Raw genomic sequence first — 21,253 nt, forward strand, 5'->3', positions numbered from 1 at the left:
TTTTAACAGCCTGAAAAACAAACCAAGTTGATATCAAATCCTTGTTTGACCTTAGATTTTATATGTCAATATCCTCATAATGTGAATGGACACATAGAATATTTTCTTTAATGAGGCAAAGAGAAATGATCTATGGGTAAACAGTTCCAAATAAGATGTTGAGAGAAGGAAGTTTTTTTCCAAACAGAGCTTTTATTGCTTTTGAGAGTCATCCTGCATTGCTGAAGTGGAGAACATAAGTATGTGTGTTCTTCCACACTGGAAGGTTTTCTTTGCTCCACTCCCTACCGCCCATTGTTCCACCACCAATCTCTGTGCAAGCCTGTGTGCATGTGGCAGTCTATCCTGGTTCTGGGTGACCTATCAGCATTGTGGAAATGGTGCTCTTTCATTTAGGGAGTTTGAAAGATTATGGAAGATAAGACATACATAAAATGTTTTCAAGGCAAAACTCACCATTAGCTGTTAGGAAGCTGGGGATAAAAAAGGTAGGCTGTGAGACTTCTTGGCATTAAACTCAACAGATTATACTTGTTATAGCTATTAGGATACTTTTCAGTCTTAATGGCAAACTGAAAAGAATCAATTTTGAAAATGTGGCTTTTTAAAGGACCCATGGGTTCAAAACATGATTTCTGCTTGTACAAACAGTTCATTTGACAGTGCAAGTCTTTCCCACAGTTCTGTGTTATCAATTTATGTAGACACAAACACTTACATAAGTTACAAAAATGGAGCACAGCTGGATTTGTGTATTTATATCTACCCTCTATGTATACAGCCTAGGGTGAAGAATCATGTGCTGAATCAGAAATCATAGGGATTCCTCTTTGTAAATTTAACACTTATTGTGTAAAATATGAATGCATACTGAAATGAAACAAAGGGTAGCATTTACATTCCTCTTCTGGTTGTTTGTCTCAAATTCTTGTGGAAACCTTAAGGATCTCTACATCACATTGCATCTGTGAAACATCTGCAGTAGAGCCATTTTAAAAGTCTCTGTGAATGCATTTGTTTATTTAATGGAAACAGAACCATTTCTATAGCTTTACTAGCCTGTACGGCTGCACCTGGAAGAAATAAAAGAGGACTGACTACTCTGGCCACTTAGCAGACCATTGGATGTGGTTAATATCACATGCCAGAGTCATCACTGGGAATCACAGCTGTGCATCTTAACATATCTAATGAGTGGCAGATGGGAAAATTTACACAATAGTGTTAATAAAAGCAATGAAAATAAACTAAGAATTCCACTGTTAATTTGCAGGTTATATGTTTTGCAGTATGGATTCAAAGCCCTTTGCAGTATGCAGTTGTGCATTCACTGACTTAAAGGGGTTTGGATTAGGTCCATAATGAGTTGTTTCTTAATATATTCCACAGGCAAGATTAAAATGGCAGGGATAATAAAACAAAACAAAACAAAACAAACAAGAAAAGGAGGTATATTGTGAACTTCCATTACATGAATGTCTATAAAATTCCCTATATAAAATTCCCTATTTAGTAAAAAATGGTGATTCAGACTGCAAGCAATTGCCATCAGATAAGATCACTCATTCATGAAAGAAAGTCCTTTTCATGACGCATTGCAACACCTGGGTTCTATTTTTAAGGAGCAGTGACGGTGGTCTGCTGGAAGTCATCAACTTATGGGAGCATGCCAAAGCCTGTACCAGCACAGTGATCACCATCATTTAATGCACTAAAGTGAGTAGTTGTATCTCTGAATTAAGCAAAAGATACATCCAAACTCCAAAGCATCTCATTAGGCAATTGCCTATTTCTGACATAATAACATTTCATATGTGGGGATAAGAGTTTCTCCTTTTTGTATTTTCTTTGACATTAATGGGATTAATGTAGCCATCCGTAGCACATCAAAACCTTTCTGAAAACATATGAATAAGCAACACATTCCCTGCTAACCACTGCTTTAGAAGTATCAGAATCATGTAAAAAGCAGACCATAGTCAATGCATTTAACAATAATAGAGAGTGTCAGGCTACTGAAATATGCTTTTCAAGATCATTTAAGTTTCCATATTCAACATTTCAGCACTCCAGAAATTCACAACTAATCTTAAATGTCTTCAGCGTGAATGCAAACACAGCCAGAAAAGTTTTGAAAATACTGCACCGATCCCTTCTGTAACCTGACATCCCACCCATTGTAACAAAACAGATACAGCCACCAAAGTCTCAATGAGGGGAGAAAATCCCTCACTGCTCTGAGTAGTCAGTGGCAAGTAGATGTTAAATTCACAGCTAGACCGTGTTTTTGTCTCTGTTTCCTGCCTTCCCTTTTTCCACTCAGGAGTGGATGAGTGCTCAGGATACAGACCTTCAGCTTCCCAGCTGGTAACAGGCACTTCTGCTTGACTTGGGGTGAATAAACCTTGTCCCTATTTATTGAACAGTAGCTGAACCAGATGATCTTTAAGTGTCCCTTCCAACTGAAAAAATTTTGTGATTCTAAACCTAGCCCTGAAGGATAAACCAAAAGCTTAATTCCTCTTTTGTTTCTGCTGATCAGGAAAGGCAGCTTTCCCCATAGCATGTATGCTGCACCTTGTTATCTAGACCTCCTTCTTGCTGCATGCAAAGCTAGGCACATAGCACAGCAACTGCAAATGCAGCAAGGCTTAAATGTTACGTGTTTCTGCTCTGAATATTGCACTATGTAATTTTCGGAACACCTATCTAAAAGTGTTGAAATTTTACTTCTGTGGTCTAAACGCAAAACACAGTTTGTCTTCACCTTTCTTCTATGTGGCTGAATGAGATAAGAGATCTCAAGTAATGCATCTTTACACTGACATGGTGATGCCCTCTTAACTTCTGAAGGGGTTCTGCAGTGATCTGTGTATCACTTACACAGAATTTTTGCTTAAATTCTGCTAGCATCCAGAAAGCAGTTTTAAAATGGCATTCTTTCTTTCTAAGTGTTCCACACATTGGTTAGAGTAGTTTACAAACCAAAGTATCTTGTTTCATCCCCACTACCATTTCTATTAGTTTTGCTGCAGATCTGAATACCAAGCAGCATTATTTTCTTTCCTGTGCACCATCAGCAGCACTACTGGTTCTCTATCCTCAACTTTGTTAATGGAGCTATTGATGGGTATGAGTCAGCACAGTAGTCAGTTTTTTCAAAATGAGCTGATCTGTTCCATAGGTTTTACAGGAAATAAAGTATGTGCGTGGGGAGAAGCAGAAGGTGAAATAACGTGATACAGGCACCAAACAGCATGTCCCCCAAGAGAGAAGGAATTATACAACCCTGAATCCCAACAAAATTCCAGAAAGTGCCTGAGGTACAGAACATTATTACTGGGGGAGTGTAAAGTAGGGAAGCACTCCACTGTTAGGAAGGGAGGGACACTCATCAAAGTCTTTGACAGAGAAGAAACACAGCCCTAAAACTCTGGTGAAACAAACACATACACAGGTACCAATGCTGTGTAATATACCTAGATTTCATAGCATCACAGAATTGTTAGAGTTGAAAAAATCTCTAAGTTAACCTCGTCCAACCGACAGTCTGTCACACCATGCTCACAGTGCCACATCTACACATACCTTGAACACCGCCAGGGATGGCGACTCCATGACCTCCATAAGCAGCCTATGCCATTGCCTCGCCACTCTTTTGAGTTTCATGCATGTATTTAAGTACATTAAATATCTTTTTACTTGGTCCTAAGCAAAATCTAAATGTGGGACAGTGTTGAAATTTAACATAAGGTCAAACATCTCCCAAATGTTGGTTCGTCCAGTTCCATGAAAATCTGTGGCTGGCACACTGAGAGACACTTTAAAAGACCCCATAGATGGGAAGGCTTCTGTGTGCCCCACCTGCTCACCATGTAGCAGAGGAGCTCACTGAAGAGGTTTGCTTGGAGGGCTCCAAGTGCCTCCAACCACTCAAAACTTAATTCTGCTGTCACCATGTACTTAGCATTACAGTGTTTGACTACAGGTGCAATTGGTGGAAGCAAGACCACACTTTGCTGCTGCTCATGGTACTAAGTACTAAATTTTGCGACTGTGAGAAAAATCTTGAAAAGCCTGGAGCAAAAGATCTGAGAGGTATGACTTCTTCTATTCCTCTCCATGGACTATTAATTCTGAAATGTAAAAGTGACAATTTAATGACCAGTGTTAATGATTTCATTGCAAATAGTTTTCACTGTAACATCCACTCATTTGCTTGTCTGACAACCTCCATCTGTTTTATCTTTCTGCAATTCTTATTTTTGCCAAAAAGTATTCAATGTTCCAAAACTTCTAGTCCCCCCATCTTCATCAATAAGCATCCTACTTGAATCAGAAGGCACAGATTAAATATTTTGAATTTACAGCCAACATGGATATCCTACAGTGACCATGATGATGATTTCAGTCTAACAAACCACAGCACAGCAGAAGTATGGACCCTGTGATGGGATGTAGAGAGTTCTGGAAACCTGGTGCTTCTCAGGGGGGGCTGCTAAGTACATTGTCTTGCAGGCAAAGAGTATAGAATTTCATTTTAACCACTATGGGATTTATAACCATCTAGGAATTTGCCTTTTTAAATCCAAATTTGCTCTTGATCATGCACACATATAAATGCACGTGTACTCCCACATTTACCTAATTAATTTTGATATATTATCCCCTCAATGTAGAATTACTTACTGGGAATGACTTTGGGGGAAAAAATGCAGTAATAGTTGCCAGCTATGGCTAGAACGAAAATCCATCAGCTAGACAGACGCATCATCATTTTCCCCAAATGCTGTCAAGAAGGATCATCACATCAGCCTTTCATTTATCATCACTCAAAAACAAAGATTTACTCCAAATCCTGCCTTTTCCCATAAAAAATGAGTTATTTCCCCCTGTCAAATAACCATGGGAACATTAAAGCTCTTATCATTTTCCTTGCTTAAACTCGATGCATGTGACTTTACTTGAGGGTATGACCCAGTATTTCAGACAGAGATGTGTTTCATCTTCAATGAAAAGAAATTAAGTTCGAAGTTAAGACAGTGATTCCTTCAGCATAATTCTGTGATGATGTCAATTTTGGCCCAAATGAAATGTTGTTTATCACCAGTAAAAGAGAAAATGGAAGACATAAACTAAATATAAACTAACTAGAAGTTTTTCTATAAAAACATTGCTATTGAGGAGGTAAATTTATAAAAAGTTTTACACCATGCCCACATAAAATTAAGGTGAAATCAGATCTTATGATAGCCAAAGAACATCATGAGTGCATTTAGAGTTTTTGGAAAATAATCCTGAGTGTTCTGAGTTATGGGATGCCAAAGCATACCTGGGAGATATGCTCTTTTTCTTTGAAATTCATCAATTCAACTTCCTCTATTAAAAACAAAGAAAATGTGACTTCAGCGCACATTCCTATGGACCTGAATTGACACTTTTCTTCAGGTCCAGAAAATTCAGATAACGCACTGCCCCATCACTTTCTGTTGTGATGTATCTTAGTGTCCTCAGGTCACAAAATACTGGGAATTTCAGAATGAGACACTCTTGTCTGAATTACTACTGCAAAAAAGCAGCTTGGATCATTCACGCTAATCTGAACAAAATCTCCATCCTCAATTTATGACTGCTTCTGTTTATTTGCCATTTAATAGTTTTGGCAGAGCTTCACTGAAGCCAGCATCCAAAAACATCCTAAGGTCAGACCTTATATAGTGTTGATGGTAATCACTCTGAATCAACTGATGGAAGCACAGGTTTCCTTCTTTGTTATAACAGTAGTTATAACTATTGGTCTGTAAAATTATCCACATAAAGTCACTGTATTTTCTTATGTAGTTTCAGTTACTGACCCTGTGCTTGTTAGACACAGGGGTAGCAAGTGTTAATTCAGGAGATCTCCATCAGAACTGAGCCAATATGTTGATTCTGTATTGTTTCATGCCAACCACAAACCTTGTTTTTCCTCCCATTTTCTTTCTCCCTCCTTCCCTCACATGCTCATCCACAGAATGACAGAAACAGATGTTGCTCATTATATCTGCTCTTATGCACTAAATCCTACAGGCTCTCCTCAAGAAAAGAAATTGCTATGAGAAATGTGTAATTCCAATCTCTCTGTCTTGTCTCTAGTAGCCACCCACAGGAGACACTAATAGTCAAGGGGATTTGCCCATCATCTGTTAACATTTTACTAGTAAATTGTTTTATTCAAATATGATTTTATTGCCTATTGCAAGTGTGAAAACCTATTTTCCCCCAGGCTGGATGTCACCTATGTCTAAATTATAAATAACCTGCAGAGTGCTAGTTTTGTTTTGTTGTTCCCCTCCTCACCCTTATTACTGACTTCTGGTAGTTTTCTATTTTTTACTGCTTTCACCAAACCAGAGGTTGCTGGAAGCTGGGGGAAAAGAAGCACAAAAACAAAAGCACAAGATTGTATAAAGTTCCCATTGTATTCCTCATTTCTTGCAACCTTTTCTCACACATATTCAAAAACAGCTGAATGGTCTTTTGATCTCAACCAAAATGTCCCTTTCCACATCACTGAATCGAGTGCTAGTTCACAAACAATCTTTAAGGTCAGCAACAAGGGCTTAACTCCTCATTCCTTGCTCTAGAGGTGTTACTATATGCGTGTGTATGTTTGTGTAGTGCAATATCTAACTCTTTCCTGGACAAAAATAGCAAGCAAGCTGGTGTCAGAGTGTTTTGTAGTCTATCTGTAATCACTGCTTGTGTTGGGAAAATGAATTCATGACTGATTTTTTGAATGGATAATTTCTTCCTTGGAGAGGGTTAACAAATGGTTTTAACTCTAAAGATGGCACTTGGGCAGCAAGGACAGATGAAACAGAATGTGCCAGAATGTATGATAAGAAATGTCACCAGGTGCAAAGCAAGACATTTAGAAACAGAAGAAACTTTTAGAACTGGGAGAGCAGGTGACAAACATCCTTCCAAAGACAGCATGGCAAAATGCCGCAGACAGCCTTAGGCTGTCAGATGTATTATGGGAAAGGAGAGATGACCTGATAAAAGCCTATAAGCAATCAGATTTCCTGTGTTTTGCTGGCAGGCGCTACTCCCATACTGTTCAGCTGTGCTGTGACACCTTGTATAAAGTTCAAGAATGAAAAAGAGAAACCTTATTACCACTTCAGGCAGTTGCTGGTGGACTCCAGGCCAGTTTTCTCCAGCAGTCTCTGCAAGGGGCTCTGCGAGGCCATCTTTTGAAGCCTTTCACTGGAAAGGAGATTCTCACTGTCAGTGTGTTTGGATAGTAACTGGTGGAGGTTAAATGGCCTTCACAAGCCCAAAGGACTCTCCACTGATGTCAGTGCTACTCACAGCTTAACTCACTGCACATATATTCAGGGAGTCCTGAAACGTGTTTCCCTGGGAGGTGGTGAATGCTCCATTCCTGGTGACAAGATCTCTGAACACCTGATGTAGCTGTAGGTGTCCCTATTCTCTGCAGAGGAATTGGACCAGAGAGCCTTTAAGGGCCTCTTGCAAATTAAAACATTATATGATTCTATGATTTGTTTATGTGTAAGACTCAAGACATTCCAGGCAATCCAGACGTGCATAATCCATCAAGTTTTTATTGCAAAGACTGAGTCTGAATGTGAAAACAGTTTCCCTGGAAGGGGCCACATCTGACAACATGGATAGTAGGGACAATTTATACTGCAGTATCCACATTTATTTTAGCTTTAATATATACTGGTATATCTCCGTGGTTTCAGAGGCAAGTTGTGCAAGTAGGAAGTCTTGAAGAAATCTTCTCTAGGGACTATGGCCCCTCAGAGCACCTACACTATCCATTGTTAAGTCAGCCCATGGCCCAGAGGTCATCTCTGCCTGCCTGGCACACCCAGAACAAAAATGTCAAACTATAATGATGGCAAAAAAATAGTTTTAAGAAGAATCCAAGCCCTCTCTCTTATGTCCAGGAGGTCAAGACTCTTGGACTAATGGGAGCAATAATAAGACAAGTTCATGACATCATACCATCACTGGTATTTGTATTCAAGGCAGAAAATATGTTTTGACAGCAAATATCACTGGCTTTAGAAGAGGGTCCCAGTTCTAGCGTGGAGAAAGTTCTGGCTGGATTTTGGCTCTGATACTAGCACAGCAATCCCAAGGGGCATAACCCTCTCACAGTGCATCTTGGACTGGAATACTCCCACTGATTACTCACCACAGTCAAAAAGCTTTTCCTTCCTGCGGAGAAAAGACAGAATCAAATTCAGGAGATGATAAATAACTAAGCACATATAGTTAGAGAAATAATCTCCCCACTCTACTCAGCACTGGGAAAACCTTGTCTGGAGTAATTGTGACTGATATTCAGCATACATCAGTAAGTCTATGGGCTCTCTTTGGTGGCTTTACCGAGCCACCAAAATGGGTGCCCCACATGATAAGCTTAGTTTTATTATAGCCTTATATGATTCTATGACCAAACTGCAGAATCAAAGCAAAAACAAATTTTTGCTCCCAACCCTAGCAGGGATAAGACCAGAATTGTGATCTTAAACAGCACCAAGGGAAAGTTAGAATAGACATTAGGTAAGATTTCCTGATTAAAAGGGAAGGTAACCATTCCATCAATAGAGGACTTAATTTGTTATACAAATTAATTATGAAAGACTAAAAATTCTTCCTAGAAAAGAAGAGAAGCCAGTCTCTTCTGGCTTCTTTTTGTTTGTTTCTTAGAGTTTTTCTGAATATCTCTGTTGGACTGGCCTTAGCTGCTTGAAAATGCATTATTCTGCAAGCCACAAAGCAAAATCCCTATGATAACATCAAGCAGCAGAGATAGCTTGTGTAGCTGCAGAACTGACATAATGCCAGAAGATGCCAAATTCATCGAAACTTTACAGCAGAGGAATAAGCAACAACAACAAAAGAAAACTGGTCCTGGGATTTAAAAACTTTACTTCTGAGCCTTAATTATTCTAAAAGAGTACTTCAGTTTTTCTTTTATGTTTTATTTTCCATTACATGTACGTGCAACATCTAAAAAATGAGTAAGTAAATCATAGTGCTCTTGAGCAGCAAAACAAGACATGCTTCATGGCATTAGTGGGTTTGCACTCCTGGGAATTGCAGAGATGCTGCAGTGATTGCAGTACTGGACAGAAAAGGGCATTTATTGTGAAATTATCTGAGTCACCTGTCCTTGACCCTCTCTTTCCAGGAAATCAATATCTTGCCTGGCATTAGATATACTACTAGATCTTTAACTGGCTATCTTTGACATCTAGTTATTTTCAGCTCACACTGAAGTCTTGCATTCATGAATTCCAGGTTTCCCTGGGTTTTTCTCTATATAAAGCAATTTGTGTTTGTGGTTTCTTTGTTTTTTAATGTTGCTCACAATGAGAATTGTTAACTGATTAACCAGGTCGCTTTCTGACAGGTCTTGTGAAAGAACTAAAGGTGGCTTATCTCCATATTGGCATTGACACATTGATTTCAAAACGCTTCCAAATCACTATGCTTTGTTTTCTGTACATTTTTTAATTATAGCTTCTGTTCCTTTAAAAGAGTGAGGTTTGCTCCCCCCTTCCCAGGGTCTGCCCTGTTTCCTCTAAAGCTTTGACTGTCTTGTCACCTGCCTATCTTGATACCGACAGGATCTTTGTAACTATCTGATCCTGTCACTTCTCATTTCTTAACGATGCTATCTCTGTCTCAGAAAGGTGTTTTGAGGATTAGAGCTATATCTAGGCCGGCATTTTGGAGCAGGCTTTCTCAAAGACCCAATCACTGAGCACCCGCTGTGGAGCAGTTCTGTCATAGCCTTACTCCATGGACATTAGGTACCTCTAGAGCTGGTCCAAAGACAGAGAAGTTTTGATCACCTTAATTTAGGATTTAAGGGGTAGCAGTGAGCATAAGGAACTTCCTAGTCCTGGTCATTAGCTTGTGATATGCCCTAACAGCAACAAGAGTGAGGATGGAATGGAGGTGGAGCTTTGCTCTTATTCCCTTCCCTTTAGAAGCGTTTTCTTCCTGTGTTTCCTCAGAGATAAAGTTGATACAGTCCTACCAAACATGCAGCTATCACAGAATGATGTTTCCTAGGCAACATATCTATGGAAAGGAAACCTACTGCCTATTCTCACCTTGCTTCTGCGAAGTCAAGCATTAATTTCATTTCTTGTTTTTCAAATATGTGGTGACTTCTTTGTAGGCAAAATAGAAGACAAAGTAGCCATAGCTATTTAAGTAGCAGCCACAAGTTAATCTGTAACAGCCTGTCCTGGGAGGTGGATAGGTTGACAGTTGGGTAAGATGATTTTAGAGGTCTTTTCCAGCCTGAATGATTCTATGATTCTATGAGTCATACTCCACTCTTTGGGCAATGTGGTTGGCAAAGTGCTCATAGACTTTCCTATGAAAACGTGCATCAGCTGTTAGACCTACGTATTCTATATCTGAATAGTCTATAACTAGGCTTTCTCACAGCATACAGTCCAAACTATCCCTACAATCCACATCAGCAACCCTACACAGATGCTACAGTAACCTCCAAGATTTGCCGCAGGAGGGTTGTGCAGACTGCTGAGGTCAAAGTAACACACTTCAAACTCACACAGCACTTCACAAATGCTAAGCACTGTTATTAAAGTTCTCCCCTTTCCACCATGTCTATCTCTGAAGAACCATGAAATTTGTATTTTTGTAAGCTAATTAAACCCTGCCTCTCTGATAAGCATGGCTTTTAACTTAATTTTTCTTTTCTTCCAGGGTGAGGAAGGGAGGAATGAAGTAATGAAGGCAGCAACGCTGACGGTGATGTAATCAAGCACAGGAGAGAGAAAAACAAAACCTCCCCATCCACAGGTGTCACCTAAGCAAGTGGTGAACAAGGCAGGTAGTCAATATGCTAGTCCTGTACTTCCTGAGCTGTCTTGCTAAGATTCATAACATGACAGACCACTGATTGCTCTCTTTCTCAAGAGGCAGTGCTAAAACCTGTCAGAGGGGTCTGTTCTGAGCTTCCAGGCCTATGGCAGGGGCAGAGGGATGGGCTTCTTCTGTTAGCTGAGACAAAAATATCCAGCTGCCTGTGAGCTGATGTAAGCAAAGCTGCAATTTCCATTTAGTTTTCAGTTTTGTATATGCAGTGTTGGACTACTTCAGCTCCCTGTCACTTCAAGATGAGGCTTATATTAGCAAAGCACACTTTGGGTGGAGCAGCAGTAGGCAGTGGGAGGTGGCAGAGCTATTGACACTCTTTAGATCACTCCTAGGGAAAAAATAACCCGCTCCAGGCAGTCATAGCAATTGTATGCCAGAAGCAAACAATAGAACAAAACAGGTGGTGTGTTTTAGACAGTTCAGCCATGAGCACGACACTAACCTGACTGTTGTTTTATAGCAGGGAGGCAAGATTCCTTCTTTTCAGCTTTATCTTGTTCCAACTATGAACAAACACAAGCTGCAGAGGGCAAGGCTTTGGCTGCTGGTGCCCTCCAGGGGGCTTCTGTTCCACCACCCCCCATTTTGCAGCACAGCACTACACAGGCAGGCATTTACATCCACTGCAAAATGGTACAGCTGGCTCTGGAGCTGCTCATGCAGCCGACAGGAACTGACAGTGCCATGCTAGAACTTGCAGGAGGGAATGCATCGGCTTCACACTGTCGGATATGCAACAGTGTGGGCGTCTAGTGATCTGCATGACCCCATGCATTCAACAATCAGGAGGAAAGCTCCCACTGCTACAAACTCTCAGAGGGCTGTTGCAAGTCACACATGAATGAAGGCCATTATTTTACACTTGGCTTGCAGAGGGCATAGCGTGAGGAGATGGAGCAGGGAGAGGAGGGAGCAGGCAAAGGAGGAAGAGGAGGAAGGAAAGCGTGTGGCGAGACCTGAATCTGTCCTTCAGTCATTTACAATACTGTATGCATCTAAATACGATTCACTGCTTCTTCTTGTATTTTATGTATTTATTTATTTTTAGTTTTTACAGTATGTCAAGCACACACACACACACAAAATGGATTTTTTATAAAGTCTGGAGCTTTAAATTTTTCTTTCTATTTCCTTTTGCTTTTTTCTTTTGGATTTTTTAAGATTTTGTCCTCTCTTTTTGGCTCTGTGCAGTTTGAGACTGCCTAGTTTATCTCCAAATCCCAGGAAATCCCACAGGCTATCCTCTTTTTTAAAGTTTTGAGGTCACTTGCTAGATACACTGGAAATGAACAAACTAAATTCATTTGGTAATGACCACCCTAGGCACATTTGGCAGACAAAACCAGGGATATGCCTACCTCAGTTCACGCATGCTATCCCTGATACTGCTGTATGGACCTTTAGGCTATAGAAAAAGCCTAAAATTTGTCCCAAGATCATCTCAGATAGAGGAGTAATGATGAGAATTATTCTTCACATCTCTTGATAAGCTTGGTTACAGGCTATTATATTACTTGCTTGAAACTAGATATATGCAAAGTGACCTGGGTGAATGAAAATTGCCTGTTGGAGGTATTACATCTAAATGCATCGGTAGCTCAGGTTCTTAAAACTTTCCAGAAAGAAACAGAATTAATGTTTAAGTTTTGCTGAGAAAACAAGTTTTGAATCAAATAACCTAGAAATATTTTCCACAATTTCATTTATTGGAGAAAAAATTACACTCAGAAAGGTGGAAGAGAATTCTTAAAAGCAAGCAAGGGCAGTGAATGGATGCAGATGTATAGTTTTATCCATTTTCTGCTTCGGGCTCAAACACAGGGCTTGGTATAAGTATACTCAATCATAGAGAAAGGTCCCTTGAGGATGCAGAGCTTGTGAATGTATCTCTGTAAGCGGGTTATGGTCACTGCCCTGAGAATTGGTGATGAAACAGTTTCTTGCATGCTTTAGCACAATAAAAATAGCTCCTGAGGTGGTAAAGTTATTGATGCACATTGGTGTAGGTGACTTTTGGAAGACTGATGGGTTTCTCCTTCCCAGGAATCTTACACCCCTTGCCAGAGGCTGGTATCCCTGCTTATATCAGGAACACCCCAACTGGGGCATGTATCCATCCCTGCATTGCCACACTTACAGCTTAATGTATCAAAGCCAACCCACATAAATTTTAATTCCTGTGACTAAGCCAAGCCATAAATCGAGGTGGTTCATGAATCATTCAGCTGGGCAGGCAGCTTCCAAAAGAGAGGCAAGGCAGATGGCTGATGGCTGTGACAACCAATCGTCCCCACTGTCCCAAGTTTAACTTACCCCTCCAGGGCAGTATTCTTTTTCACTCCTCCTACTACAACCCTGTGGAAGAAAAAAATTTACTGCGCCCCTACAGCTTGTTCAGTTTATTTCCTCCCAGGATCAGAAAAACTCACTTCTTTTTGTCCCTCACCAGCTCCAGAGGCAATGAGAAAGGAAAACTGAACAGTTCCAGCTGTATCTTGCTGACAAGAGAGTCCCGTTTGGGCTGCAAGCAAAGGCAGCTCATCTTAGCACCTCCAGAAAAAATTTGGATGGAGAGGGACAAATGAAGAACAAAGCAAGAGCAGCTGAACTCTTTCTATACTCCTTCTCTTCTCTCTTGGAAAACTTAGCTAAGGTGGTATCAGCAAGAAATTATTCCAGAAACTGGGAAGGAAGGCATTATCTTTAATTTTTTAGTCATGGAACAGTGCACAGAAGAAAAATGAAAGCTCTTTTCTCCCTGTAGGGAGCATGCACAGAGCTAAGAGAAAACACAGGACAAAGATGAGGTGTGGCACTGAGGGACATGTTTAGTGGGCATGGTATTGATTGGTTGGGCGAGATGATCTTTTAGGTCTTTTCTAAATTTCTATGTTTCTGTAATTCTAATCATTATGTTCCATAACACACAATCTAGTCCCTCATCTCATCAAAGAATCAGTCCTGACCTGCTCTGTAAAGACTACATCTTTAAGAGATCCCACCTCAAGAAACCACACCGATTCATTTCCCTGTCTCCCAAATGCAAGGCTCTCTGTCTCCCTCTGTATTCAAGAGGACAGCTTCTCTGCAGGTTGTGATGCACAGCACATGACAATTCTCAGGGAGCCCTCCAGCTATCCTGCTAACTCCATCCTTATTATTTCCTATTCCCTGAGACATAAAACAGACATCTACATGGCTATGCTGCTGGGAAGTGCTTCTACCATGGCGGATCTGAGTGCTCATGGGTGGTACCAGCTCTCTGGTAATTGCCTGGAGCCCAGCAGTTCAGGGTTTTTCTTAGACTCTTCTTGGCTTCACAAGACTTAAGCAAAATGTGAGGCATAGGTAGGTGCCTGAGGAGTACCCAAAACTAAGTACCTGAAAAGTCTGTGCTATTTCTAAGTCAGCTCTACAATGCAGTGGGAGTCTTTAAAACCTGATAAGTGAAAAGCTGAAGAAAACCTCAGAACTTACTTAATTTGCATTGTATCAGTTTTATAACTACCTCAGGAGGAACATAGCCAGAAATGTTGTTTCTACTATTAGATAGCAATGACTTTGCATAGCAATGAGCAAAGAGCGAAGGAAAAAGGAAAACAAAATTCTACAGCTGTATTATGTCTCTTGCAGTTTAATCAAACAATCCCCTGTTTTGAGCTCATGAACACTTACTCTGCATATATTTTATGGGCTTTGGGTAACTCTTCTCAGCCAAAGTCTTTTTTCAGCACATATGGATTTCCAAATATAGTGAAACCAATTTTCTTTGAAAAGCTATAAATCTGCTAAAGGGCAGTTTTATTTTCCTTTAGGTAATGCACATCTTTTATGCACAGCAGGATACCAAAATACAAAGCCCACCAATCTGGGACAGGAAGAGACAGCATACTAAAACTAGTTAAAAATTCTGTGACTTATTATGAAATCTCAGAGGATCCCAGCCTCAAAACTCTTACAGTAGCTATTCCTAACTATTCAAGCTCTCAACAGCACTTAAACAAGGAAAAGTGATCACCATTTTACTAACTTTGTGTCTATTAAATGACAACCTTTTTATACATGTGAAGAATCATTTGTATATGTTTCAAGGGCAGCATGTTTGACAGTAATTAAATAAAATCAAGTCTGCCAAGCATTCTGCTGTTCTGCTGAGAAACACAATTAGAACTCTTCTAACTCACCTCGTGAGTTGCCCCACTCAACCCTGCCTGCCTCCCATCAAGCTCTGCTATCACGAAGAGCTGAAGTTTGTTTGTCCTCTTGCTGCCACCTCCAGGAGCTAAATTGCAAACCTGCAGTCTGGAGACATCTGGGATCTAGGTGCCAACTGTAGCCCACAGGTGACACCAGCAGCCAAGTAGCCTTAGTTCTTTAATCTTAAACCATGAATTCTCTTTTATTTCCAGTTCGTCATCTCACTGGTGGTGAGATGAGAATGAGTCAATGGCTGTTTTTTGTCTGGAGAAGGTGAAAACTTACTTCTTCACAACTGCCTGAAAGGAGGCTGTAGAGGAGTGGAGATTGGACTCTTCTCCCAGGTAGCAGAGACGGGACTAGAGAGAATGGCCTCAGGTTGTGCATGGGGAGGATCAGGTTGGATGTCAGGAAAAAAAAAATTCTCAGAAAGAGTGATGAGACAGTGGCACAGGCTGCCCCAGGAGGAGGTGGTGGAGACACTGTCCCTGGAGGTGTTCAAAAACCTTGTAAATGTGGTACTAAGAAACGTGGTTTAGTGGGCAATATTTGTGGTAGGTGGGTGGTTTGACTAGATGATGTTAGTGGTCTTTTCCAACCTTAATGATTCTGTGATTCTGTAATTCTCTGTGTAGTGCTAAGCCACTGACTCAGCACTACAGAAGGTGCCTATATTAATGCGGAAGGTAGGTATAGAACTAAATAAGGTTCAGTTTCTTTAAACAACCAGTGAGGCTAGCATGGCTGCTCTTCTCTTCAAGAGTGGTTGCCGTGCAGAACTGGGCATGGAAAGGCCACATGGGACAAGAAAGTCCTTCCTGCAGGTAAATTTGATGAGCATTTCCGTGATAAAAAGTGTCTGGTTCCTGATTGATTCTGGACTGTGGGGTCTGGGCTTCCTTAATTTCACTTGTTTGCTTGTTTCTTTTGCAAAGGATGGGGCAGCAAAAAAAAAAAAAAAAAAAAAAAAAGGTTGTGGGCTGCAAAAACACATCATCAGTCCATGTAACTTAATTGGTATCTGACACTTTTTCTCACCAAATGTCTGAATTACTCTGCCCACAATATCTGTGGCTTCACTGTGCTGCAGTGGATGAAGAAGATTTGCCGGCTACCATTTCCTAGGCTCACTGCATTCTGGTCCCATGCAACTCATGTTCAGAGGTACACGGTGAGGAGGAAAACAGTGGGAAATTCTTGTCGCTTAAGGATCCCTACCTGAAGAGACAACTAAGATTTAGAATGACAGAATCACAGAATCCTAGAATGGCTTGGATTGGAAGGACTTCAGAGAACCTCTACTTCCAACCTCCCTGCTGCAGGCAAGGCTGCCATTGTGTGTGTATTTGCTGGCAAAGGAAGTTCCCAAGAATGTGGTGTTCTAGTCCATAAGTGGTCATGATATCTCCTGTTACAAATACAGCATAGCACACAAATAGGGTCCATGAGGTAACAGACACGCTGAAACAATATCCTGCAGAGATATTCAAATATTCAAATAATTATATTCTGATAAGTTCCCTAAAGGATCTGGACAAGCTTCTTCTCCAAAAAGAACATCATTCCAGGCTGCAGAAATGGGTTTTACATTAACACCAAGTGCTGACAGAAATGACACGTGCTATGTGGTTACTCTATGGCTAAGGTCTATGCTAACTCCAGCCAGGACAGGTCTGCCTGGATTGTTTCCAGGGCATTAAAAACCTGCTAAATTTCAGCAATAGCTCTTGTTGTCCACAACATTTGGACTTGCCATCACTGTGGGAGAAAAGATATTTTATTACTATTCAATAACTGCCATAAGAAATTAAGCTATTTATATTAACAAGAGCCTCACAGTGAGTAAAATATCAATGGATTAATAAAATATGATGGATAATGATTTCTAGCTAACATAGGTACTTGTAATTTAATTGCATATCTTCATAAACCTTCCTCAAATTAATTTGGGAGGTGGGTGTGTACACTGAATGCACATTTTCTTCCTTCTCTCTCCCTGCTCCATTTCCAGAAGCATTATCCGATGTCTGCTGCATGGTGGCAAGCTCTTCTGCATATGGAAGCAAGCATTCACTGGTTATCACAGCCTGACATTCAGCAGCTTTGCTGATGTGCAGATAATGTCAGACTGGAAAGGTGGCAGGCAGCATCTTGTCCAGACTTCCCTGTGGTAAAGGAAAGATAAGAATCTTTAGCTGTCAAAAACCTTCTCCTTCCTTCTGTATGCAAAACTTACATCCCATTTGTGGCAGCTGAGAATGAGAGATATGCCCTTGGTTTAACATGCTTTGCAGTTAATCCTCTCTAAAGTGTATTCTAAAGCCAACTGCAATAACTCAGTATATTAAGGGATTTGGTCAGTGACCATATTTTAATGGCCATCAGATTGATGGTGCACCTCTTTATATTGTAATTCTCCTGTGATACTTAGGTATGCGTTGCATGTACAAGCAAAAAGGGAGGGGGGATATAATAAATCCTGGGGCCTGAGAGAAATCCACCCCCGGCCAGGAACAAAATATGAAGCATTCCATTAATTTCTGTATCATTAGCCATTTCAGTTCACAGAAGCAAGCTGCTTATGATTGCAGTGAAGGGACTGATGTATGATGGTTAATAATTTAAGAACTTCACTTTAAATAGCACTGTGACGTAAGGTCAAACTACAGTACCTAACCTGGACACAATGTGTTAAAGTGGGATGCAGCAAATTCAGAAAACAAAACAAAACAAACAGGCATAGCTGCTGAAAGATTAAATATTTTAATAGTTCAAGGAAGCATTTTTAATCCTGGTTTCCTGAGGATTCTGTGGTTGCACAGTGTGTACCTGTGCCTGTGTTTGTCTCTGAAACCTATTGTGCTACTAGCCAATTTCAGCTTCCAAGGACATAATACTCGTACTAGTTCTGTGAAAATTGGGTGTCTGAGGAAAGAGAGGAATGCTTAAAACCTCAGTGAGGGAAGAGGAAGAAAGAAAACTTCTGTCAGATGAGGGTCAGGAAAGGTATTAGGGAAAGGGTCTGCACCAGAGGGTGGTGGGCATGGAATGACTGCACAGGGCTGTGGACATCGCCCCGAGTGCCAGAGTTCAAGGAGAGTCTGGATAGCGCTCTCAGAAATAGGGTTTGGTTTTGGGTGGTGCTGTGTGGACTCCATGATCCTTGAGTGTACCTTCCAGCTCTCCTCCCATTTCTGTCCTGCTTGTTCTTTGTACTGCATGTCTGGCTGAGACTCAGCCTGCTCTTCAGGGCGATGTAGGCACTGAAAGGCCAGGAGAGGAATCTAATCTATTTACTATCTTGAAAGTAAATGTCCGGTTCTAGAGAGTTTACAAATGAACACACAAGGTCTGAAATGCGCAAGCATGGAGATTATGCCCTGAGCTTCTGTGTAGCTTGCCTTAAACTGCTAATATCTGTTTTGCAAATGCATATGTGTCTGAAGCTGTATTACAGTTGATATGTCTGCTGTGCAGGATCTAGCCTGGATAAAGCAAAAGTCACATTACTACCTCCATCACAAATGCTTGCCTCTCCCATCTTTATGTTTATTTGTGCCCAGTATTACATAATCTGCCTTACACCACATTTTCTACCTGTAGCACCCAAAAATCAGCATGAAAAAATACAATTAAGTGGGAAAAACCCTCAGAATCTGAAATTTTTATGACAGCGCTTCTAGAATTATGAGTGTATTTTTAATACAACTACATTTGGCTGAATTCATGCAACCTCGAAGGGAGGCAAATATAAATACATTTATTTTGTTGGCATTCTGACTGTCTGTTTTGCCTTTCCACAAGCAATAATGGGTTAGTTCTAAAGCAGATTTTCCTTGAACACACAGGATTTCAAATGAAATTTTACTTCAGACTGAATAAGAAGGAATAATGGCAGGTAAACAAAACTGCAAATGTGTCTGTGTGAATGGTGGAGAGAATGCGGAATCTCTAATCGCAGCCCTGTCAGCTCCCAGCCTGGGAGGCAGGATGGTGCTCTCTAGGTATAATAGAGACCTATAAATAGCTGCATCATTATATAACTCAGCAGCAGGCTCATTCCCTTTCTAAAAATAGGCTGCAGCAAAGGACAGTCGGGTGATATGTTGCTGCTGATACCGATTAATAGTATGACTCACACTGCCTGGCTAATAAAAATGAAATGAGTGCCTTGGAGGGACCGCTCTGGATAGGGTATATTTATAGGAGAAAAAGACCCTGTATTAGATTTGGTTTTGTAACCAATGGAGAAGAAACTGAAACCTGACTGATTTCATACAGCGAGGGAATATTACTTTATGTTTCTCTACCATAATAACTTCAAAGAAATGTGAAAATGTCGTCATTGAAATGTTTAATGTCTTGTCTTCTGTTCATAAAAATTTATTTGTTGCCTTTGAGTAATTGTGGCAGACTCATTTGGTGGGCTGTAACAACCATCTTACATTTTTGGGTTGGCCTGGCTGCCAGTCATGGAATGGGAGTTCAGAGGTGGTCATGTTCACTTGTGACAAATCTGCAGAGCTTCCATTGTCAGCCAGAGCTGCATGTGAAGGGCAGTTTTCTATAACATTCAAACACTCTTTATGTAAGAGCTGTGGGATCGATGCAGTGAATTGCATCTAACACACACTTTGCCCTTCAAACTTTGTCATGCAGGTAGTAAGGTGTGCAGATGCTTGTTCAGTCACTGCCTGTGTGCCCCTCACATCCAATCTGTGCAATCAATATTGTCACTGCTCACCCAGGGATTATATATCTACCTTTTGTGCTTCCCATCTGGCTGCTGTCTGGTGGCACCCTTGCTGCTGTCTCCAGTTCATTACCTGGGGAAGGCAAATGGCTCACTCCAAGCAGTGAATTTAACTTTGATGGTATATAGTGCTGCAGCTGAGTCCCCTTGTAGTTGAGGATGTTGGTCTTTGCTCAGGAATGAAAGACAGCCTGCTGCAGTTACGTACATCATCATTTCATTCCATGATCTTGACTCATTTATCCAGATTTTCATGTCTATCTTTACAAACAGCTTGGTTGCCTTCCAGGGGTCTCCTTATGCAGTGAAGCAGCTTTCAATAGCGGTAAAGGTCCTGAACTGACGTAACAGCTGTCACTAGAAAAAAATTGCTCAGGGAACTGAAGTAGCTTCTCTCCACACTTCACATTGGCTGGGGACATGGGGAGGGCAGCTGGTCTCAGCCATCAGTGTCTGCGGGCTGTTCCATTGCTGCATAGCCACTGCCACAGCACCAGCAGCTGCAGGACTGATACCCACTCCTCCCACATGGCATGAAAGCATCCCACTGCCTCTTCTTTTCAGTACTGGGGGTGGAGAGTTATTTCTAAAAGTGTCTAGCTGACATTACAGACCAGGAGCACTTCTCTCCATTAGTCTAGTTCAGTACCATGCAGAGGCAAAACCACACCTGAGTGCTGTGGGCACTGTATCTTCTGAGACTGAGTCTCACTGCCAGCTGTGATATATTTTACCCACTGCTGTCAGAACAAAGGTGGTGTTTGCAACTGGTCTGGGCAGAGACTCTTCAGGCTCCAAGCCCTGCAGTTCACACTGGAACATGTTGTCCTGAGAGGCTGTGGATGCCCCATCTCTGGAGGCATTCAAGGCCAGGCTGGATGTGGCTCTGGGCAGCCTCGTCTGGTGGCTGGCAACCCTGCACACAGCAGGGAGCTGAAACTGCATGATCATTGTTGTCCTTTTCAACCCAGGCCATTCTATGATTCTATGGTTCAATAGCAATTTTGTCATTTACTCACAGACATCACTTGGTATTTTGATGACAAAAACCTCATTAGATTAGCAAGTGCCAGAGAAGGAGCATTGCTGCCACCCATATTGCACAACTTCTCTGACATAACCTAGTCTCTTGTTTTTAGCAGGTTGATGTTTGTGCCTCCAGTACCCACACTGTCAGTAAATCCTAATTTAAACAATTTAGCTGAGTTCCCCACCAAAACAACTTTTTTTCTTCTTTTCCCTGAGGGTGCAGAGCTCTGCTCCAGCTGCTTCCCTTTGACAGATTTACAGTAATAAATAAAAAAACCCCACCCTTTGGCTTTTGAACACAAATCTTTTGTGACAGATTAGACATAG

General features: G+C 41.0%; 1 protein-coding gene across 5 annotated transcripts in view; it reads left to right on the plus strand.

The window, feature by feature from the left end:
• LOC107324988 (uncharacterized) overlaps nt 1-21,253 on the plus strand; it is a 364,407-nt gene that overhangs the window by 259,611 nt on the left and 83,543 nt on the right. For 4 of the 5 annotated variants that reach the window (XR_014946938.1, XM_085549905.1, XM_085549916.1 and 1 more), the window contains one exon: nt 10,774-10,896. Coding sequence is in view for 2 of the 5 variants with exons in the window: in XM_085549916.1 (XP_085406042.1) it covers nt 10,774-10,778 (5 nt within the window). In the remaining 3 variants the exon portion in view is untranslated. Of the gene's footprint in view, nt 1-10,773; nt 10,901-21,253 lie in introns of all 5 variants that reach the window. The other variant, XM_085549923.1, reaches the window with a different exon arrangement.

The sequence above is a fragment of the Coturnix japonica genome, chromosome 1 (genome assembly GCF_054131305.1).
Source record: "Coturnix japonica strain WE chromosome 1, WE-NBRP24, whole genome shotgun sequence".
Classification (NCBI taxonomy): Eukaryota; Metazoa; Chordata; class Aves; order Galliformes; family Phasianidae; genus Coturnix; species Coturnix japonica.